Raw genomic sequence first — 24,030 nt, forward strand, 5'->3', positions numbered from 1 at the left:
GGCCAGACACCAGAGTGGGGGTTGGGTGGCCCGGCTGAGCAAGCGGGGGGGAGGGGTCAGGCAGCCTTGGCCTGGCTCCCGTCTCCAGCCGCAGGGCCAGCGCGTGAGGTGGAGCTCAAACATTTAAGCGGCTTCCTCTCCTCGGTCGGGAGTGATGTCGCCCATTTCCTGGATGTCCAGGAACCGGCTTCAAACAATAGCGCTGTCAGGAAGCCAGGAAGGGGCTGCTGCCCTGGGCCTGGGCCTGGCCCATCCCTCCCCACCTCCTGAGACCTGGCCGGGCTGTCCCTTATGCTTATCTCTTGGAGTCTGATGTCTCGCTCTGTCCCCAGCCGGCCGGGTTTCGGCGGGCAGGCCACCTGACTTCTCTGGGCCTCGACTCCCCATCAGAAACTTGGGGGACGTGTCCTTACCTAGCAGAACACGCACATCGATCAAAGGACATAGTGACTATAGTAGTAGTAGTAGTAGCGAGCACCACCGCACACGGACGGGACGGGAGGGAGTGCTCAGCACTTAGTAGGCACCTGAAGAATGCGACTTGGACTCTGAAGGGAGGAAATGGTCAACTCACATTTTTCAAGCTACCACATGCCGAGCATTTCCACACGCATATGGGATGTGTATGGTGTGTTAAGACTGGTAGAGACTGACAGTTCGAGGGGAACCAGAGTGGCTCAGTGGCTCACCTCTGCCTTTGGCTCAGGTCATGATCCCGGGGTCCTGGGATCGAGCCCCACATCGGGCTCTCTGCTCAGTGGGGAGCCTGCTTCCCTTCCTCTCTCTCTCTGCCTGCCTCTCTGCCTACTTGTGATCTCTGTCAAATAAATAAATAAAATCTTTAAAAAAAAAAAAAAAAAGAGAGAGAGAGAATACCATTAAAAAAAAAAGAGAGAGAGAGAGAACACCATTTAAAAAAAAAAAAAAAAGACTGGCAGTTCGAGAGCCAGACACAATTGGGTTTAAATCCTAGTTCTGTCATTTAGGAGCTGTGCGACCGGGACAATGACATGGTCTTTCTGAGCTTCAGTTTCTTCTAAAATAACACAAAACAGACATCATTATGAAGAATGAATGGGCCAATAAATGTAAAATATTTGGTGTAGTGCCTGACAAAGAGCAGGCTCCCAAGAAATGTTAGCTGTTGTTGGCACTGTTTCCACGCTGGGCCTCCACAGTGCCTCCTTTGCTCACATTGTCCCCTGTCTGCAAACCCTTACCCTGTCCCCCAGCAGTGACCCACACATCCAGCTCTGCACAACCTTCTCCCATCTGGCTGCAGCCCCTCAGGTAGCCCAGGGTGAGCAAGCCAGAAGTCTAGACTCAATTCTAATTTTGCAGTTCTTGGAGCCCTTCCCATCTGTGGCCCTCGGTTTCCCTATTTGTGAAGTAAAGGGAATTTATTGGTGCCTAAAGTCTTGCCAGTGCTGATGCTCCACGAGACACACCAGTTCCCAGCTAGATTCCTGGCACTGGGCTTGGCGAGGAGTGGGAGGCCAGCCAGACCTGGCGCGAGAAGGCGTCTGCATCCCCAGTCCACCAGCAGGCTGGGACCCTCCCTGGAAGCTGAGAGCCACTCAACTGGTTCAAGCTGTCTCCGAGCTTGGGAGTTGGGTGGGTACTTTTGTCGAGGAACATGGCCTTTTCATTAGCGCCATTGTCCACCAATTAGCCCAAAGCTGACTCACAGGGAACACGGCGCTGGGGGCCGCCATTCAGGCGGGTATCATGTCCTACTTCTCTGGAAAATCTAGGCTCCGCTGCCAGTCCAGCTTCTCTCACAACCCCACTGTGGGTGCACCTGTTACCTTAAGAGGGTCACGTTCACTGCACACCTACGTGGTGCCAGGCGTTGTACACACTCATCTGATTACTGAATCAGCATAACCAGCTCGGAAAGGAAGCATTGTGGTTGTCCTCATTTCTCGGAGGAGGGAGTGACATCTCAAAGACATGAGGTGTGTTTATCCAGTCCCTCAGAGGCATGAAGCCCTGTATTAGTCACCAGCCAGAGCAGTCAATGGGACCCTGTTTGCCAAGGAAGCCTAGAGCTCTGTGGTCTTGAGCAAGTCATCTCCCTCCCCCTCTCCTCTCCTGTCCCTCCTCCTGCCTTCATTTCTAGTCACTCCCCAACTCTAGACTCACAGCTCCATGAGAAGCAATGACCAGTTTTTAGAGCTGTTTTTAGGGTTTCAATTTTGCTTCTGTCAGAGATAAAATACACATGGTTTCTGGTTTGGGGAAGCTCAAGTCAAGAAAGGAAGGTAGACCAGTAGACCGATCATCACCATGTAATCATTTGACACGCAAGGGAGCCAGATCTAGAAATCTTCCTGTGGCAACGTAGAGAACCCCCTGAGGCCTTTGCCTGGCCGCCCAGGATCGCACCGTATGGTTCTGCTTCAAGTCATTCGACCCCTCTGCCACCGCTGCCCGACATTTGGGTTGTCTCTCTCTCTCTCTCTCTGTCCATTTTTTTTTTTTTAAATTTTTTAATTTTTTCTCTCTCTGTCCATTTTTACAAATAACGTTGCAACGAACATCCCTGTATGTGTCTTAAAACACTTGAATCAGCATTTCTGTCACATACATTTTTACAGATGTGGAATGCTACACATACTTTGTATTTTGGTAGATGCAGCAAATTGTCCTCCCAACATAACGTATCAGTGAATCAGTTTGTGCTCCTGCCCCCAGGCTAGAACACCCATTCCCTCCCTCCACTCCCCCCCCCCGCCCACATCTGGGGCAATACTTGATTTGTCTGAACTAATAAAATGGCATCTCACTATGGCTTTAATCTGGATTGTTCTGACTACTCCTGAGGTTAATCATCTTTTCATAAGTTTGTTGGCCATTCTGATGTTCTTTTCTGCAAACTGCCTGCCCAGTTTTTGTAGGCGACTCTATTAGGATGTTTGCCTCCCAATCACACTGCCTTGGTTCTGTCTCAGTTTATCCCACTTGCTGGCCTTTTGGCTTCTGATGTCCAGTCCCCTCTCCTATTCTGGGTGCTGCTGTCTGTTCCCCCAGGTGACCCTCCCCACTTCCACCCTCCACTCTGCCCCAGCCTCCGCTGTCAGCCAGTCTGAACCACGAGGGCAGGGTGCTTCAGACTGGACTTAGCAATCAGAAGGCAGTCCAAATAGGGGATGGTCTCCAAAGGGTTCCTCCTTCAACTCTTAAGTGCAAAGCCTTCATAATAATCCTCGGAACAAACTCAGCCTCAAATAACAAGTTACAGGAAACGATTTCTAAATAGATGATCAACTCCCTCAGTCTCTTCTACATCATGCCCTTTAAATGCCACTGTGGGTGATTTATTTAAAACAAAGCCTGAAATGCCCTTCTCATTTTAGTGAAATTTCCAGAATGAACTGCTCAGGTGATCAGATCTAACCAATAAAACTCCATCATCTCCCCCAACAAGTTGGCTAGCAGAGAAACAGTGTTTCATATAACTCTTGGCGTGGAAAAGAGCCCGGATACCATCTTAGTCCCATACTTCACTTTACAGCTAAAGAAACTGACTCAGAGGGGAAGTGCTTTGCCAAAGCCATATAACAAGGTCAGAGATGGAGCTAGGAACGGGATCAGGGCCCTCCACCAACCCCAACTGTGCCCGCTGCCCATCACACAGTGATAGAGAAGAAAAGATGCCAAAGGCTTTACTTGAAAGTTCGTGGGGCTGACTTCACTACTGGGAACCGCAGATCCTTGGAACCCAGCAACAAAATGGTGCTGCATGGTCTGCAGACAATCGGAAGGAAGGAAGGAAGGAAGGAAGGAAGGAAGGAAGGAAGGAAGGAAGGAAGGAAGGAAGGAAGCCTTTACATCAAAATACTGTCGCATCACCTAATACCATACATAGTTTCAGATGGCAAATGAAAGAAACATTATTATCATCCTTTATAGCTTCAACTCTTCCACCAGAGCAGCAGAATTGATTAAAACAAGGCTTCCAGAAAGGGCATGCCTGCTTAATTTGCATTCAACCCTCAAATTAAAGGAATACCAGCATGCAATTATATTTCTTATTACCATAGCCTAATCTGACCTTTTATGCATTCTCCCTTCAGTTCACAGACAGCATTTTTACTGAGACCGTGACAGAGATTTCTGTGCTCTTTTAGGGGGGGGAAAAAGGCAAAACCCTGAGGGTTTCCTTCTTTCTCCAATGATGCTAAATCATTACAGCAGAAACCAGCACCCCTCTTTGAACAGAAAACATTCTTATGTTTATTCTGCACAAAGATACACATTTATGAGTAACGAAGCTAATCCCTTTTAGAGAAGCCAATGGGTGAATAACATTCATACAAAGAATAGTTACCAAGCAGTGACTATCCACCAGCTGCCGTGACACCAAGTAGATGCTGTGGAAAATGGGATGTGATTCTTGCTCACAAGGGGTACGACAGCCGTCATGGTCAAGGATGCTCTTGAATGTGGAGGAAGGGAAGGTATGGTTCACTCTGGGGGGTAGTTGAGGGATGTTTCACAAAGGAGACAAATTCGAGTTGCATCTCGAGGGAAAGACTCACCAAGAAGAGGTAGGGGAGAACTTTGGGGCAGAGGGCATATACTAGGAAGGGTACGGGAGCCTGAAATGGCAGAGAGCAGAGTCGTGTGGATTGAGTTGGGGGAATAGTGCTGGGGGAGGAAGCTGGCGGTGTCTCAGTCGGCCTCTGGAGAGAAAGAGGCTGGATTCAGATCCAGGCAGCCCAACTCCAGATCCCTTGTGCTCAACCCACGTGTTATATTGTGTCCTGGGAACAAAGGGGCAGGAAAGACCACTTCTGGCTGTAGGAAGGGGACACTTCCTGGGGAAGACAGCATTCGTGTTTGCCTTGAGAGATGGGTAGACTCTCAAGAGGCAGAGATGGGGGAAGGGTTGTTTCCCAGCAAGTGGATGACCGCATCAGTGATGATCAGGAAACCAGAGAACAGTGCTGAGGAATGGCACCTGGGAGACGGTGGGGCACATGATAAGGAGAAGATAATGGTGGAGAAATGGGTTAAGCTAAGGCCAGATTACGGAGTGTCAGAATGCCAGTAAGGATTTGGTCCTAGTCAATAGCCACTCAGCAGCCACTGACGGTTTTTGAGCAGTAAGAGGCACACGCAGCAAGTCAGAGGGTGCACTGGAGCGCGAGGTGGCTGTAGGAGACCCATCCGGAAGCGGTGTTAACAACCCAGGCAAGGGGAACAAAAACAAGCAAGGACAGTGACAGATAAAAACGGAAGTAACAAATGTGGGAGATTATGGAAGGAACTCAACAGGGCTGCGTGTTGGACTGGAACCCGGAGAGGAGTGAGCAGGAGTCAAAAGGTGCGTCTCATGTTTGACTCTGGAAGGATGGAGACACCACTCGCTCAGATAGGGAAGACAGGAACAGGCTGGGCAGAGGAAAAGGGGCAGATAAATTTCCTTTGGAAATGGGAGGAAGTAGTCTCATTATTCTCCAGCCAAACCAGCAGGAAGATTCTCTTATTTGAAGCCCTGCTCGGAGATCCTTCGCTCTGCTTTCAAATTGTTCTGTGACCTTTCACCTACTGAGATTGAGAGACGCGTTTGCTCTGAGAGGTTGGGGGATTCTATCTTTGCTTGGATGCTTTGGTCCTAGAAGGCTATGATGTGTAATTCCATCAAGAGTACAGGAAAGCCAAATGTTAGTTTCTTTGTCCAAGGAATTCAAAGCAAGGTGGGGAGGGGGAAGGCAAGAACTTCTGTCCAACTTGGGCCAAAGTTAAAACATCCTACAATTGAATTTGCAGCCATTAACAGCTCGAGCCTTGTTGCTCTGATTCTAAAAAGGTGAATTATCTCAGGGGACCTGGAGCTAGACCCCGCAGCAGGATGGATCCATCAGCTGAAGTTTGTCCACTCAGAAAGATGGTTTATTCACTTGTTAGCCAAAGTGTGGTCCATGTCCAGCAGCCAGCAGCCCCAACATGAAGCTTACTAGAAACCTCAGCACTTACTCCAGACCAATTGAACCAGAATCTTCATTTTAAGATCTCACATGACTTATATGCAGTAATACATATTAAGAGTATGGACTTTGGAACCAGATGTATCTGGGTTTAAATCTGTTTAGCCACTTCCAACTTAGTAGTGCTTAACCTGGGTCTGCTTTATATGTACTATCAGTGACCTATCCCCTGGCTGGACCTTGGAGTAACCTTGAGAGCTTTCAAAAACTCCAGGCCCGGGGCACCTGGGTGGCTCAGTGGGTTAAGCCTCTGCCTTCGCTCAGGTCATGATCCCAGAGTCCTGGGATCGAGCCCCAAATCGGGCTCTCTGCTCAGCACGGAGCCTGCTTCCTCCTCTCTCTCTGCCTGCCTTTCTGCCTACTTGTGATCTTTTTTATCTAGTCAGATAAATAAAATCTTAAGAAAAAAATAATAAAAAGAACCCAGGCCCTGGCAGATCAATTAAATCAGAATCTCTGGGGGGCAGTAACCAGACAAAGGCATTTGAGGGTCTCCAGATGACTTGAACTTGCACCCAAGGCTGAGAACCACTGTCTTCAAAGAACGAGCGTGGCCACCAGAGCCAGTCTTCATGTGGCTACCACACCTGCTATTTCTCATCAGGACCGGGGCTTCTCCGCCGCTCCCTAAGCTAGTGTTCCTTTGTGAAATGGACCAGACAAACAGACTCTTTCAAAACCTGAGCACTGAGAGTTGGCACATGGGAAGCACTGGGCACAATGCACTGTGCTCAACAAATACTTACTCCTCATGCGGGTCCCAGCTTCTTTTGCAGAAAGAATCTAAGAAGCAACACATAGCTTGGTGTCACATAAATGCCAATCCATGAGCATGCTTGTACCTTCCCCACCCCAGGGGTGGCTTCCAACTACTTGGCCACCAACAGGTTAATAGAGGTTGCCTTAGCTGTTTTTAAAATTTAAGAATCTGGGGTGCCTGGGTGGCTCAGAGGGTTGAGCCTCTGCCTTTGGCTTGGGTCATGACCTCAGGGTCCTGGGATCGAGCCGCGCATCGGGCTCTGCTTGGTGAGAAGCCTGCTTCCCCCTCTCTCTCTGCCTGCCTTTCTGCCTACTTGTGATCTGTCAAATAAATAAATAAAATCTAAAAAAAATAAAATAAAATTTATTTATAAATTTTATTTTATATTATTTATATAAATAAAAATTTATTTATAAATAAAATAAAATAAAATTTAAGACTCTATTCTTTTTCTACATTAATTTCAAGAATGAGGCAAAGGCAGCCGGCCAGGAACTTTTGCAGAACAATTAAGAGTGAGGTTCCCCCAAAGTGCTCCCAACTGTGGGGTGGGACTAGGGTAGCGGCGGGGGGGGGGGGGTCAGGCCGATCACACAGGGCTTTGTCTTTGAGCTGTGCTGACACTTTGGGCAACAGGCCCTGTACCTCTCCAATGCCTCCTGGGACTCTCCCCGCCTGGGATCTCTGGAGTGGGAGTTAGAAAGGCCTTTGGAAAGACTTATAGGACAACTCTGCTTTTTAGAGTGCCAAAAAAGGAAACCAAAGCCCAGGGAGTTGCCATGGGCTTACGCAGGGCCATGTACAACTGAAGGCCACAAGCAGAAGGGTGTAGAGCGACCCAGTCAGATGTAAAGGAAATAGCCTGGTAGTGAAAAAGGAACTGAATGAAAGGGAAAATAAGGACATAATAGTGCTTTGAACCACAGCTTTATAAATACTTGTGGCTTTAACCTGCCCAGGAGGTAGATAAGCATGTTGCCTTTAGTTTGTCCTCAAATTCAACCTCTCACAAGAGGTTAAGGAACACACCCAAGGTTGGAATTGACACTCAGACCTCCCGACTTCCTGGCTTTGGAGCTGGGAGTTCAGCCTCCACCTCCCTTGTCTATCAGGAAAAACATCTGGGTTATAATGCTTGAGGATGGGATATCAAGGGGAAGTGGTGGAAGTTTGGTTCTTTAAGAAACTTTGAGCAAGACTGCCTAAAACCCAGCCAGAAGGCCCCTCCCATGGCCTGAGTCACAAGGCTCAAACATTTCTTCACTTCTCCTATCCTGGACACTTCCCTTGTATGACCTTTAGGAAAAGCTATTTGTCTGAGATGTTAGATGGGGAGAGAGGTAAGACTTCAAAATGCGTGAACGCAGACAGGTAAGAGGGCCTTTCCTTTTCACAGTCATCTCTGCCTCATTGAATGTGGCTCCCCAGCCACACTGGTGAATGCCTACTTAAAGCAAAGAGAGAGATGCAGGGAGGACCACAAGAAGAACAAGCAAAGGGAAGTCATCTTTAAAGGCCAAAAGGTTATATAAAACATAATAAAATACAACTGTTTCCTTTAAAATTTTTAATGGCCAGGAAATGATATAGAATATCTGCCAAGTCACATAAATTAACTTTTTTGTTAAGTTTGTGATCCCGGAAAGAACACTCTATCGGTCGATGCAAACTGCATGGGAATTTCACCAGTGGTTGTCTGGGCATGTGACTGAGTGTGGGCCACGGAGCCATCTTTACATGGTCCAGAAAAAAACGCGGCTGCCATGTTCGGCAGGCTTCAGCTCCCCTTCGGTCTCAGGGTTGGGCTCTGGTCTTGCTCTTGAGTGATAGGGATTCTCCGGTAAAGGTCGATCTGTTTTCACTTTGGTGACCTGTGAGGGGCGAAGAGGACAGAAGCAAGGCTGAGGTCAGGTGGAACAGTCTAAGACCAAGAACGTACTTCCCAGCATTTCCTCTCTGGTCCTGCTGTCCCAACTAACCCTCTTTTTTCAAGCCCCGGCAAACCATATTTAGACTCATTTGACCTTTGAACGAACACTTAAGAAAGCCTTCTCTGGGGCGTTCCATGTGGTAGAATTTTCAGAAATAGTAGGGAACAAGACACACACTGTCCTCGAGGGAGCCAGACAAGAAAATCAGCCAAGACTTCCTAACCAAATTATCACAACTGAGGCAGGAACTAAATGCTGACACTTAGGATTTAGAGCAAGGACTGTGCACATGTCACCCATCCTGAAGGCTGGGGGCTGGATGATTTCAGAGCGGGTAACCTTTAGCATCATCTTAAAGGATGCCCATGAGCCAGGCAGAAAGATTAGCAGGAGAAAGACATTCCAGGTAATCAGTTTGTGTGTACACAGAGAGGCATACCTTTAGAACGGCAAAGCAAAGGCTGCATGAATAGTGGTGGGAAAAGAGGCACCTACGCAAGTGCCCGCTGGAAACGATACTGAGCACCTTATTCCATTTCATTCTCAAACTCCCATGAGATCATCTCACAGAGGTTCCCTGTGGCCACCTGCCTACCAGTGGGAAAACTAGTCCTCGAAGCCAGATCGGCCTACTCCAAAGCTTGTGCTTTTAAATAACATTTTAAATAACATACTACACTGGTTGACAAGGGCCTGACAGTGAAGGGTACCGGAGGATGTGCAAAGTGTTTGAATTTGACCCCAGTGGTAACAGGTGCATGGAAGCAGGGAAGCAGTTCAAGCACATGTGCAGGCTGGAAGGTATGGAAGCTAGATCAGAGAGGGGCAGGACCAGAACTGGGAGAGCCAAGCCAACAGGCCTGGCAGCTCGCTGGAGCACTACACTATGGTAACAGGAGCGAGACGGAAGGTGGTCACATCCACATCAGCCCTGATGGTCACAAAATCTCCATCAGAAACCCACCGGCAATTGTTCTCACTTTAAAGATGAGGAAACACACAGAGAAATGGAAAGACAAGGCCACAGTTATTAACAATGTTGTTATGTAGTGGTCTGATCTTCAAGCCACTCCCTATATGACTGATGAATCTTCCCATCTGCACAAATTCAAAAACCATTTACTGTGAATGGAGCTTTCAGGAACACAACAGCACAATTATTACTAAAACCACACAGTGAGACACTATCTGTAGTTCACAGGTGAGGACCAGGGAGGCTAACCTGCCCGTGATCAAGATACATGCTCCGTGTCAGAGTTGGAGCAGGGACCCAAGCCTTCTGTCTACAGGTCCAGAGTAGCTGTACGCTTGTTTTTTAGAACAGTGTTCTCCTCTCTCCACCACAGAGATCACTAATGGTTCCTTATTGCTTGACAGAGTTCCTCCAAATGCCTCCACCTGGCATGTGAAGCTCCTTTCAGGAATTCAAGATATGTATGAAATAAATCTAAAAACATGTTTCTTAAATTTCAAGTAATGAACAGAACCCTTAAAAGGACAGATTATTGTGGCAAGAACAAGAAAACAACTTCCTCTTCTGTATCATATGGAAAGAGAAAAGGAGCAGAAGCATGTGGTCAAACTAACTGCTAGGTATACAACCTTGGGCAGTCTACCCAATGCTCAATTTCCCATCTCTTAATGGGACTACTGGCTGACAGTGCTATTAGGATACTACACAGTCAGGTGCCTGATGCTTTGCGGGTGCTCCGTAAGTTATTGTCAATGTTAGCCTTCCCAGGATGGTGGAATAATGGGGGAGAGAGAGCAACTGGTTAGGAAGGTTGGAAACTTGAAACAACATTGACATCGAAGCTGAGGGCAGAAGAGTGAGTAGAAACTGGCCAGGGGCACAAAGGGGAGAAAGGCAACCCAGTGGACGCAGAATGCAGAAGTGAATGCAGCTAAAAGTTAGGCTTTACCCAGCTGGTCATGACGTTTCTAAAAAAAGATTATTGGATTCTGATTTTAAGTATGACTAAAACTGATAATCCTCTTAAAGAAATAAACTTTTGAAAACAAGACAGTATTTTGTAGGTTTTTAAAAACATTAACACAAAGGTTCAGGAATCAATATGCTTTCTTAACAGCATGGTTTGTTAATTCTCCTTTGATTAGAGACAGAAATGAGAAAAGGTTGTTTTCATTGGTAAATGTGTAGGTCCCACCACCTTCCAACAGAGTTATCCACAATTTAAGTGATCTGTGCAGGGCAGCAAAAGAAGATATCTGAAGATAATCAATCTGGACAAAAGCAAAACAAAGTTGCTAAAGCACTCATCTACTTATGACACCAAGCTTAAGACCCAACTACCCACAGATACTATACATAAAGAGAAGGGAACAAGGGCGAACTGTGGACCTATGCACCAGGCGTTAGGCTGGAAGTTCACAAAAGCTCTCGAGCTTAATTAATCCTCACAGAAAACTAGGGATGAATACTGGTCCTATTTCGGAGATGCGGTAGGACAGGAAACAGTCACCAATATGCTCAGGATCCCACAGTGACTCAGTAGTACTACCTTCCTCCAGTCAAACCCGAGTTTTCCCTGCCATCCTGCCACCTATCTGTCCCAGAGGTAATGGAAGACATGCGGCTGAAGATGCGGGAGTAGGTCGGGGCATCTGGGTGGTGCAGCTGGTTAAGTGTCTGACTCTTGATTTCGGCTCAGGTCATGATCTCAGCATCATGAGATCAAACCCTGTGTGAGAATCCCGAGATTCTCTTCTCCCTCTGCTCCACACCCCGCCCCCTCTCTCAAAAACAAAACAAAACAAAAAAAAACAAAACAGCAGCAGCAGGGTAAGTCAGATCACACAGGCTCTTGTAAGCTAGAATACTGCAAGCAAGGGCAAGCCCCTGAAAAGTTTTAAAAAGAAAGTGATATTTATTTTCTATACAGATCACGTGAAGATGTAATGATAGCCTAAATTCTTCAATTTCAGGTGATACAAGGTCTTCTAAAATCTGAACAGGACCACCCTCCCCTCCCAGATATTTGCACAGCCTAAGTTAAGAACTCCTGTTCAAGATGTGGGGACAGTGAGAGGACTCAAAAAAATCATCCAGGAAATGCTTACCTATAGGAACTGATGATTTTTTATAAAGGGAGAAAGGGACATGAAGAAAAAAGACATTGAGGTTTCTGATGTTTCAAGAGATGGTGGTGTCATGACTGAGATAGGAAATACAGAACAGAGTAAGAAAATGTGCTTTTTAAACTACAGGGATACACTTAAAAATCTCAGGTACTGATAAATCTGGCCTGTAGAATCCAGCATACCTTGGTCCTATTTCCTCTCTGAATTCCAGGTTAACTTCAATGCTTTCAACTGCCAGTGCCCCTAACATTGTGTCTTTCCTCATCTCCTCCCTTCTGTTCTCCAATTAGCTAATTAAACAAAAACAAATCTGCACATGCTGGACGATCTATTTAAAGAAATATTTTTATTAAACTCCTGGATTGTGTGTAATCACTCCCTCATTAACCTTTTCTGACTGCCCCTCCAGCCCTTACCCACCTGTCAGTCAGAAGGCAAGAGCCCCAGCAGGAGGAGACTTTTTACCTTGGACAGCTCTCCCAGGTCAGGTCGCACCCATCCCAGCTTGTCCAGCACACACTCGTCAAACTTGGCCTGCTGTTTGCGGCAGTGACGAAATAGCTGCAGGCCGGAATAGTCGATGCAGGTCCAATAGTCTGTAAAAGGCTCCGCACAGTGAAGCTTTATCTGCCTGGAAAAGAGGGCTAGGTTAGGGATAGCTCCTTGCAAAATAATGAAAAACAGAAAAGTAGGGAAAAAGTAAGCACCGACCTCAAAAGCACAGCCTTGCTTTCTGAAAGGTAGGAGAGCAGATGCTCTTACCTCACTTACAGACAATCTGGAGAGCCTCAGATTGAGAACCAATAAGTAGAAAAAGATTTCTGAGGAAGAAGACCTCATTTATTTATGCAGCAAAACTAAATGAGTTGAAATGTGAAGACTGTGGTCTGAGGCACATATATTTTACACAGAACACTCCTCACTTAGGGTCTACGTGTTCTTTCCTTTAGATCCAATTCTAAAGATGATCAGTTTAGCAAACTTGGAAGAGGCAGCATAATCTGAGACAGGCACACTGACAGAAGGCAGCGGTGAGACAATGGCAAAGGAAGAGACGGAATTGTAAAAGACAAATACACAAACCAACAAGCGGAAGATCCTGAAGCATCGGTGAGGAGGCAAACCACCTTACGCTCCTCACAGTTCAGAGCCCTCGCTCTAGTAATGCACTGAACAGAAACAGATTAATCTGTCATTTAAAAAGTTAAATTATATTTGGTGGTCTCTGTTAAGAAGGCAGCATGTAATTCATTTAGTGGCCACCAAAAATGGCTGAAGAAAAGGTAACTTCTGTGTGTAAGAGATAAGTTTCAATTATTTTGCAAAACTCCCTTCTCTCACCATTCAGCCTTGCTGGTAATCCAATAAATGCCAATTCAAAGAAGAATAAAATGCCATTATTTTAAGTAAAAGCCTTACATGAGGCACTGGAAGAAATGCACAGCACTCTCCTTCCCCTAAGGGAATCATGACTAGAAAGTGCTAGTTTGCCGTACTCTAAGAATCTAGCTACACTCAACACGGGAATCTTACTTCACACAGCTCAGGAAGAACCTCAGAGATGGGATGGAGGAAATACACAGTGAAAAAGCTGCTTTCCATTCTTGCTGGGTTTCCCTCCTAGGAAGCAACCAATGTACCCAGCTTCTTACATACCTTTCCAGGAATTCTAGTGTAACCTGGGGGTGGCGGGGTGTGCACAGGAAAGAAGGAAGACCAGCAAAGCCATATGGAGCTCTTCTGAACGGCCCCTAGCCTCACTGAACAGGATGCCCACAGTACACAAAACCGCACCCCCTCCACTGAGAATCAGGCTGGTAGCAGGCTACTGTTTCCAATGCCAGTTTTTTAATTCCTCCAGCATGGGACAGCGGAAGAGCTGCTAGCATTACTGGAGTCTTCGGTCTCTTCTGCTACCCTGGTACCCACACCCAACTATTACCTCCTAATGCCTACAAAGAGCAACTTCAGCATGGAGGCAGCAACTCTCATGGAGGTAGCTGGGCACCTCGGGAGCTTGTGAAATCCAAACACTGTCCACTTAAAAGTACTACCTCTAGGCCAAAGCAGAAATTGTTTTCCAAAGTTCTCTTAGAAAAGTTTAAAAAGTAAACACGTAAACTAGTTAGCAATCAAACCAATGCAGATTCAAGCAAGAATAAAATATCATTTTGCACCTATCAAATACTTAAATAATACACAATACCGGTAAGGTAAAAAAAGATACAGTGCTGAAGGCAGAATAAAGTGACCCAACTTTTAAGAAAATGACGACTATAGTCCAAGAGCCATAAATAATATTCAAAGCCTTTTTATAGCATAATCTCACTACTGAGACATTTATGCCACGGAATTAATTAAAAAGAGAAAAAGAGCTACACACAAAGGTAACCACTGCAGATTTATCTAAAACAATCAAAAACCGGGGGGAAAATGATGTTTTTAATAACAGGAATTGGTCAGGCAAATTAGGTTGGTTTACCCGTTGGTGGAATATTATATAGCCATTAAAAATGATGGTCATGAAGACAATCCAGCAATGGCAAAGAATGCTCCCAATAGTTTCAGGGAAAAATGAATTTTAAGTCACACACTACTATGACTCTAACCACAAAAATATCTTCGCATATGGACAAAGACAGCAGAACCAAGAAAGAAAGAAAGTAGCTATTATGTGAAGGAAATTTGATTTTTCCCTCTCCCGTCATTATAGTGGACATCTGTGGGTTTTGCCTAGCCAGCAGTCAGTCTCCATTCTTCTGTAACATCCTTCTAATTTCCCTTTGGGAAACAATCCCTCCCTATCTCTCAGCAGAGTGGTTTAGCTGAATCTAAGTCTACTCCCCACTTTAGGCCTGACCAAGCACAGCATTTTATCTCCTGAAACACACCTGATTCAAAGATATGCATATGAAATCAAGCAGCCAGGCCAATGAGACTCGGTCCCGGGAGCCCTGCTCACACCACTGGACAACTGGCACGGCTGGTCTACGTGTACTAGGCAAGCAGCACAGCGGTGTGGAGTGGCTGGTGGCCACTTCTGCTACAGCAAGCAAAGAGTCTCTCTGAAAATGAACCTGACAGAGAAAAACAGAACTAAGAGACTGGGGGAGGAGAAGCGAGGCAGAAAGATACAAAGTAGTTATGAAATTATGCAAGCCCTTTGATTCCAGCCCTGCCCAATCCCAGTCCTATTCCTGGGCTTTACAGCTACGCAAGCCAATTCCCTTCAAGTAGAGTTTCGGTCCCTTTTAAGACAGTCTGTCAAAACATTTCTCTACAATTACAATCTGGATTTTTTTTACTTACAGTATCAAGCATAATGGCCTACTTAATACCTTGACTCTGTACCCACTTTTCACTCCACGGTAACTGAGTGTTCTGTAGTAACAGCAATCTAGTGAATTCCTGTTAGCAAGCAGTGAGCTGAGTTGTTATTACATACTTGTACAAATTTTTCCTAACAATCCTATATAAGATAACGTAGTATTCTATAATTTGGAAATTAACATTCACAGATATTAAAGAATACACACCAAATAATAAAAACAAGTAACAAAAATAACTGCATCACTTACTGTAGGCTTTTTGGGTCTATCAGATTTCAAGGTCTTGCATTTCCTACCAAAACTCTTCCTTCACTTAATGTTCACCGGGATACAGACACCTACATGTTTCAGTCCCGCAGCACTGATGTGAAAGACTGTTACCTGAAGAAGTCCAGAGCACACTTGTTGACGAGCTTGCCTTCCTCTAAACACCGCCTGGGGTCTTTTTCTTCCCAGCGGCAGAGCATGAACTCCTTGTTGGGCTTATCACACTGAACTCCATAGTGATGGGCGGCAGCTTTGAGCACTGAAGAACTGACTTTCACCTGGAGAAAGGACAGCAGGAGAGACAGACCACAGACCTGTGACCAGGATATCACTTCCTCATCTTCACCTCCTGCCACTCAAAACAGAGGAAATACAGGTAGCACTGGTCTACCTCCACCACGAAAATTAGACAGGGGCTCCCATAATAATCCCTTGTGATCTCCGCTGCTTTAGAAATCGCAAGGCTCTTTCACACGCATGATGTTCTATATACCTTCAGAGTCATCTCATTGGGTTGACATTACTCTCCCCATTTAAGACATAAGGAAATGGCAGCCCTAACAGAACCCTTACCTCTCTGAAAGCAGAGTTCTGAAGGATGATGGAGGGCCCTAACTCTGGGGAGCCTTGATGAGTCTCCTTTTCAGGAATAAAAGTGATAGAACAGATAAATTTCCCAGAAGACTACAGAATCACAGAGGATGAGTCTGGAAAGGATCAGTTAGAGGGCATCTAGTCCAGAAAGTTATTACTAATAATAAAGCACTAAAATTTTTCAATTTTTTACAATTACAGACTATATCCAAGGTAGCCACCCTGTAACTATGTCAATCTCTCACTTGCCTCCCAGGACACTTTCCTGAGAAAGCGTAGTTACAGCTCACTCACAGGGGACTGCACACAGACCAAGGTCCCTCTAACTGGGCCCATACCACAACATTTCCATTACTAGAACTTAGAACGTTTGCTGTCTGGGAGGACCACCCTCCTCATCATTCCTCCGTTTCAAAGTCACTTCCGTTATTCTTTCAGAAGAACCCCTTTGTCCGATAATTTGCATTGGAACTGCACAAAGTTTAGTCATGTATTATATCAGAGGGAACAAGCATGTTTACAGTATCGGGTCTCTGTTCAAATTTTATCTCCTCAGAGGATCTTTTTCTACTGACCTCATAAGAGCTATCATCAGCGGTCACTCTGTGTGTGACCACTAGAATATAAGCTCCAAGAGGGTAGGGATTTTTTTCAACAGAGGGCTGAGACTAAAGATGTCAATTCTCCCTAAATGGAACTATAATTAAATGTCATGTTGACCGTGGCTCACCAAGCACCCCAAATAGTGTCCAGCACAAGTAGCTGATGAGTGCTCACTGCGTGCCAGGGACGGGGACCCAACACTCACAGAAGAGACAAGACTACATGAATTATGCCTTCTCACCAAAATAAAGTATGTCCCTCCTCTTCTTCAGGTCATTCTTACGCTCTTTGGTTAAAACCAGAGCTTCAGTCATATAGGAAACTTGCACATTTCTTGTTTAATTTCAGAGTATTTTAACATTTTTCATATATTTAATAGGATTTTTTTTTCTATTAGATTTTCAAATTCGTTACTGCTTGTTTGTACACTGTATCTCCTCTCTAGCCAGATCTTTCTGAACTCAGCTCTGATACAAAACTAATGACAATTAAGAGGAAAAACTCCCATTTATAAGTAAAAACTACCGCCCTTCCTCTCTGATATTTGTATCTTTTTTTTTTTCCTTTTCCCCTATCTTATTGCTTTGACTAAACTCTAGGATAATACAGATGAACAGCAATGGCAGTAGGCACACTCTGGCCTCTTTCTAGACTTTAAAGCACAGTTTGGTTCAACGTTTGTCACTGCTGTCTGGGATACAGTTCTTCGGATATTCCTCAGTAAGGAAGTTTCATTCTAATCTGAACTGGCTTTGTTTTACTGTTCTTTCTGGAAAGACTGAAAATTTCAGGGTTTTTTTTTCATTAATCTGTAAGTATAGAGCACTAACAGATTTTCCAAAACTCTCCCATTATAGATAGAATAAAATCTAGTCTGCCATAGTGTATTACGCTGTAAGATATTACTGGATTTGATTTGTAAATATTTACTAAGGATTCTTATGTAAGAATAATGTTATAATTATTTTTATGCTAAAAATTTTATAAATTTGATTTATGTTTTAAAGATTTATTTATTTTAGAGAGAGAGAGTGCACATGGAGGGGAGGGGCAGGGAGAGTCTCAAGCAGACTCCCTACTGAGTGCGGAGCCCCACAGGGCTCCATCTCACAACCCTGAGATCATGACCTGAGCTGAAACTGAATCAAATGCTTAACTGAATGTAACACCCAGGCACCCCTATAATTTTATTTTTTATGAATTTCACATAGCTTAGGTTAAATTATTGATATAATAAATGGCAAGGAAAGATGAAGAGAGTAATTCATCTACACACTACAGGAAGAGGAGAACAAAGTTAGGACGATGTCTACTAATATTACACTTGCTATAATTATCAAAGCAAAGACAAACTTATGATAAAAGTCTGCATGACAACTCTAATAAATTTGTTTAAAAATCTCTAAGATTTTGTATTACAATTTTTTATAGTAAGAGTTTATTTAGGTTAATTGAGGGGAATACTCTTGTTTGCTGTATTACCTGTAAAGAGCTGAGAGAATAAAAATCAAGACAGGGGCATATAGGTGGCCTAGTCGATTAGGCACCCGACTCTTGATCTTGGCTCAGGTCATGATCTCAGGATTGTGGGATCAAACCCCATGTCAGGCCCTGCACTGGACGCAGAGCCTGCTTGGCATTCTCTCTCCCTCTCCATCTGCCCCTCCTCCGTGCATACATGCACTCGTGCTCCCTCTCTTAAAAAAAAAAAGAAAAATCGGGGCACCTGGGTGGCTCAGTGGGTTAAGCCTCTGCCTTCGGCTCAGGTCATGATCTCAGGGTCGTGGGATCAAGCCCCACATCGGGCTCTCTGCTCAGCAGGGAGACTGCTCCCCCCTGCCCCCACTGCCTGCCTCTCTGCCTACTTGTGGTCTCTCTCTGTGTCAAATAAATAAATAAAATCTTAAAAAAAAAAAACCAAGATTCAAATTTTTAAAAACAATATATTTAAAAAATTAAGTCAGTTATATTTACTTCCTTGACAAATGCCTTAAAGACTTTTCAAATGCCTTCACAGCTACCGTGCCCAAAAAAGTTACAGCATTCTTTGCCTGACTTTCCTACCAATGTAGAGGTCTTTTCAAAATCCAGGCACACCCATGTTGTTGAGCATATAAAATATGCTCTGTCACAGGAAAATAAAACACAATAACCACCCACCGAATCTCTTTCCTGGGGAAAGAGACGTGCTCAAGATGACACAGCAGGTCAGTGGCAACTGCAGAACTGGAATTCACAGACCGTGACCTTCAGTCAGTCCTTTCTGTCTTACCTTACCTTCACTGAGGTGGCAAAGGACTGTGGATGCCACCATCTCCCCTCACCTGCTTCTTCACGAAGACTGGTTGAGTTCCAACAGAAACAACATCTTTTCACAGCTGCTTACTGGGAATACCCTCTCAAATTCATTCAGCTCCCTTTGTCTCAAAGAACACAGAGTTCCAGCATCTTCCTCATTTACCCTCATGACAGCCTCCCCATACAGCAGGTCTATACAATCTGCAGGTGTGGAAAGGGAGGCAGAAAAAGTCTTACAATCTACAACCAATCTTCCAGTCCGGCTCTCTTCCTTAAACCATGTCTGCACCTCTTTCTACAGTCTTTAATTTATGCTGTGCCTTCCGTTTTACTTAATTTGTGGAAAATGGGGAATAACTATCCTTATTTGATAGGACTATTGAGGATTTCAATGAGTTAACACATATAAAAATATTAAGAACAGTGCCTAGCACATCATAAATATTAGCTATTATTTCTGCTCAAAACTGTCAATGTGTACAAGGAGTTTCCAGCCTAAGCTTCTGAATGCTTCTTCCACAGGGATGTGTTATAACTCCAAAGAAAACGAGGTCCAAAACGTGTTTAATTTGTTTATCAAATCTGCTCCCTCTGGCTTCCTCAGCCCCATTGTCAGGTCACAAATCTGACAGACTCCTCAACCTTTCCTGCCTGATACCTAAGTCACTGCTGCATCTGATCACTTCCAGATACATCTGTTCTTCCGTTCTGTGAGCAGTCCCCAATTATGCTGAGGTCATTACAGCCTCCTCATATTTCAACAGCCACTAAAACTAATCTTGCTTTTCTTTTCCTCTCCTCAATCCATTCTTCACAGAGCTGCCAGAAGGATCTTCCTAAAAGACAATTCTTATTATACTCCATTAAAACAAATTAGCAACAAAGCCCTGGAAGGATTCAGGCTTAACAGCAGAACAGAGCCTAAACTTTTTACGGGGTATTTAAAGCCTCTGGATCCAGCCTTCTCACCCAAGATGCTTCCAAAAAGGGACTTGTTGCTGTCTCAGAACACTGAACTCATGGTCCCCAGAACTCATCAGTGGAGCCCTGCATTTTCCCATCTCCTTACCTTCGCTCAGATCTAACCCTCGCTTAAAGCCCATTTCTCCATCTCGGCCTATAAATGCTATTCTTCAAATACCATTTAGCCAAGTCTCACATTATGCCCGAGAAGTGCTTTCTCTCTTCCCTTTACAGCCTCAGCGAAGTATAGAGCTGGAATCATTTCATCTTACAAATAAAATAACTCTGCAAATACTCCAAGTGACTAATCAAGGTAACCAAGCAGTCAGGCCTGGAATTTAGATCCAACTTTAAATCCTGCTCTCTTCTCTTAAACTACGTCGGCTCCTCTTCCATAGCATTTAATCACTCTTTGTCTTGTATTTTAGTTATTTATGTAATTATCTGTATTTCGATTCAACTGTATAAACACTAACGGCAAATTTATTCCAGATACAGAATATCTGCAGAAGTAGAACCTCGGGTGTTTGCTGAATCAAATTAAAGTTCCCATGAAAAACCCAGCAGTCTCAGGCTAACCCAGCTTCACTGTGGGACAAGAAACCAAAGACTGAATACTGGAGGCCACCACTTAATAAATGTCACTTTACTTTAACATCCCTGAGCATAGCAAAAAGCCCTTCATCTGCAAAAAACAATAGGTGCCATTCTCACAGGCACCTAAGATTAAGTGAAGTCATGAAAGTAAAACCCTTAACTTCTGGGATATAACTTCTGGCACATAACTTTTAGTGTTGCCCTCCTTCTTTTATGCAGCCTAGTCTTTCTACTATCCAGGCCTGCCATGACACTCTTCTGCCTTAAAACCTTCCGCCTCTCCCCACCACCTCACTTATAAAATAAGTCTGGCTTTGTAGAAGCTGCTTCCCAGTCCTACCAGTCTGACGTACCTATCTCCAGGTTTAGCAACAACTGAGCTTCCCACAACCCTAGAATCACATCAAAGAGCACTTGTCTCCCAGACACAAAACATCCTGCTAAGCCTTCTCACTCCCTTCAGCTTTTGCCTGTAATACAAGAGTTTAAAAGCATGGGTGTTAAACTCAGACCTGGATTCACAGTCCAGCTCCGCCACTTACTAAACTATATGACCTTGGGCGAATGACTTCTACTCCCAAGGCCTGGTTTCTCACCTTTCACACGAAGAGACCAAGAATACCCTAGATCATAGTGCTGCTGGCAGAATGTGATGAATTAATGGATGTAAAGTAATTAACTGGCATCCTGCCTGACATCTAGACAAGGTGTGGCTGTACTGCCAATAATTTGTATATACTGTCTTGTCTCCACTTCATAGCACAAATTTCACTGTACTGTAACTGCCTCTTTATGTCTGTCTCCCCGTTAGATTACTCCATGAGATTACTCCATGATTAGCTCCATGAGGACAGGGACCATACCTCTTAATCTCCGGTGTGTATGTATACAGCAATTATTCAATGATATCCTCCTAAATAAATGAGTGCCTTAAGTGTCCTATAACCAAACACCCTCCCAGGGCTGTTAGCAACTCCACTCTCCAGTATCATCTCCTCTTGCTGCTTCCTTTGCCTAGTTCCACTCCAACACGGTAAGGATGAGGCCACCTGCAAGCGACTGTCTCTCTCGCTCGGCTGCGAGCACCCGGGGATGCATATTCCCTTCGCGGAAAGGGTTAAGTATTACGTGCCATTAAAGTAAGTAAAGTGGCCCTGGATGGTGCTTAAGAAAAAGTACCACTATTATTCACGTAAATGACAAGCAGATCGTTGGGGGTCAGGGTGGGCTTGGAGAGGAAAGCGCTACAGAGCCACTGCATGATGGGCTTGGGGTGAGGCGATTCCCGGAGGTGAGGAGGGGGCGTCCGGGAAGCGACCTGTGTTTGTGTTGGGGGGCACTGCGTGGGGGAAGCCGGGGCCCACAGTCTAGTAAGACGAAGCAGGGCTGGGCCCAGGCCCGAAAAGCTGCAGCCCTATGCCCCGCTTGCCTGGCTTCCGAACGAGCCTCACCTCCTGCACTTTCAGATCCTCCAGAGTAGGCAGCTCCACTATCCCCGGCATGATGGCGGCAGCCCCAAACCCGAGGAGGCGCCTGCAGCCGCGTCGCCCCCGTCTCCTTGAATTCCCCTTTCGACCGCCAAGGGCCACCTCACGCCTGCGCCTGCGCAGCCGGCCACGCAGGCGCACTGCTCTGCCCAACCGCGAGCCACAGAGCGTGCGCAGTGTCTGGAAGGTTGGCAGGCGCTGGGGGCGGAGCTTTGCTTAGGCCCCGCCCGTCTTGGTTGTCATAGTGAGACGGGACGCACTGAGACTCCGGGATCCCAAGGGCTGGAGACTAGAGGCCGGAGCCATGGAGTACACAGGAAGCCAATATATTGGGGAATATGTAGACGGGAGGTAAGAGCCTCATCTGATTCACTGTGTCTTGAGTATTTGTGATTGGGAAAAGACGGCTGCCTTTTCGCATTTGCCAAGGGCTTTGTACCAGACACTTTCACAAACTTTATTCCCTTCAACCTTCAGGACAACCCTTCACGTAGGCTTGTTTATTCCCATTTTACAGTTCAGGAAAATGAGACCCAGTGAAGTAAAGTGTCTTGGTCAAGGACACATATCTAATATATCTCAGAAGAGCTGAGGTATATTCATTCCATATATACTTGTGTGTTTGCTATCTGCCAGTTTTAGATATGGGGATAAAAATATAAAAAATGTCAAGCAAGATCCTTACTGTCATGGAAGTTACAGTCTAGTTGGTGTATTGCCAATAAACAAAGAAATGAAAAGATAATTTCAGATAGTGGCTTTGCCCAAATTTTCCCCTTCTCACAGCAACCCCATGAGATGGGTATTATCCTCATTTTGCAGATGGGAAAAGTGAGGCTCAGAGTAACTGTGTAACTTACTCAAAGTACTAGTTGGTGTTGGGCAGATCAGGGATCACAGCCCAGGTCTGACTCAAAATCTCATGTGTTTTCTTCTATGGAGCCCTGCTACTGAGCTCCTACAGAGGACACATCCAGTTGGTGCAGTCCTTGAAGGGTTTTGGAGGAGAAAATATTTGAGATGGGCCCTGAAGGTTGGGTGGGATTTAGGTGGGTAGAGATGCAAGGTGAAGAATGTTTCCAGGCAGAGGGAACATCATGGGCAATAGTTCAGAGGATTTACAAGTGGAAGAGCAGGCAGTTCAGTGTGACAGGAGTGTTGGACGTATCTAGAGGAGAGTGAAAGCCAGAGCTGGAAGGGTGGGTCTATGTTCTGGCATAGAGAGATCTGAGTACTGTGCATAATTTTATGGGTGGGGGGAGTCACTGATAGATAGATTCTTGGTAGGGCTGGGCATTAAGAAATCTAATTTATTTCATTTCTGTATCCCTCTTCATAGTGCATACACTATGTACTCAGTAAATGTTGGCTGAATGAATGAATGAATGAATGAAATTTGAGATATGATAAGTGTATCCTCACTATGGATTGGAGTCTTTATATCTCTGTTCTCTTAAACTACTTTTAATTTATAATGAAGGCTTTTGCCTTGAGCAAATAAAAGAAAAATGGAAGGAAAGACAAGAGAGAGGAAGACAAGGGAAAGAAGGAGAGAGGGAAGCAGAGTAGAGATGGGGAGATCAAGTCAGAGCCCATGGTTGTCCTAGTAAAAGGCAGCGGGACCCTGGACCAAAGCAGAAGCAGGGGGGCTGCAGGAAAGAAAGATGTAGAAGTTTGGGAATTTTCGTTGCCAGGACTTGGCAACTAACTGATAGGTTCCCAGTCCCACTCAGAGACTGCCTTCAGTCCCAGCTCAGTGCCTAGCTCTAGGCTTTGAACCTGGATGATTCTGATACCATTTGGGGGAACTGAGAACTCTGAGGAGGGTCCATTTTGGAGGAAAAGAGGATGAATTTCATTTGGGGGAGCTGGAGATGTCTGTAGAAGGTTTGAGCACTAATATCCAGTTTGCAGTTTAAAAAAAGGGAGCAGCATCTAATCTCTGAGAAGGGTTTTGTTGGAGACAGAAATGGTAGATGTGATTTCAAGTAAACACATAAAGGAGAAAAGGCATTCTCTTACCTCTCATGTCTTGCAGGAGAATAAACACAACAGTGAACACAATAGAACTCTTACTCTATTTGAGGCATTCTGCTATTGTTT

The 24,030-nt window shown here is 45.1% G+C and overlaps 2 protein-coding genes across 2 annotated transcripts in view; one reads left to right on the forward strand and one right to left on the reverse strand.

Annotated features, from left to right (window-relative positions):
• Positions 1–8,308: 8,308 nt before the first annotated feature.
• NDUFA8 (NADH:ubiquinone oxidoreductase subunit A8) lies at positions 8,309–22,073 on the reverse strand. Its single transcript, XM_047700557.1, has 4 exons — positions 21,892–22,073; positions 15,500–15,663; positions 12,255–12,420; positions 8,309–8,627 (listed from the first exon to the last, which is right to left on the reverse strand). Exons 1-4 carry the CDS (start codon positions 21,940–21,942, stop codon positions 8,490–8,492), a joined length of 519 nt encoding a protein of 172 aa, XP_047556513.1. The 5' UTR covers positions 21,943–22,073; the 3' UTR covers positions 8,309–8,489.
• A 99-nt stretch (positions 22,074–22,172) lies between these two features.
• MORN5 (MORN repeat containing 5) overlaps positions 22,173–24,030 on the forward strand; it is a 28,208-nt gene continuing 26,350 nt past the window's right edge. The window contains exon 1 of the mRNA XM_047700556.1: positions 22,173–22,278. Within this exon, the coding sequence (XP_047556512.1) occupies positions 22,232–22,278 (47 nt within the window). The 5' untranslated portion in view covers positions 22,173–22,231. The remainder of the gene's footprint in view (positions 22,279–24,030) is intronic.

Source organism: Lutra lutra, chromosome 13 (assembly GCF_902655055.1).
Source record: "Lutra lutra chromosome 13, mLutLut1.2, whole genome shotgun sequence".
NCBI classification, from domain to species: domain Eukaryota; kingdom Metazoa; phylum Chordata; class Mammalia; order Carnivora; family Mustelidae; genus Lutra; species Lutra lutra.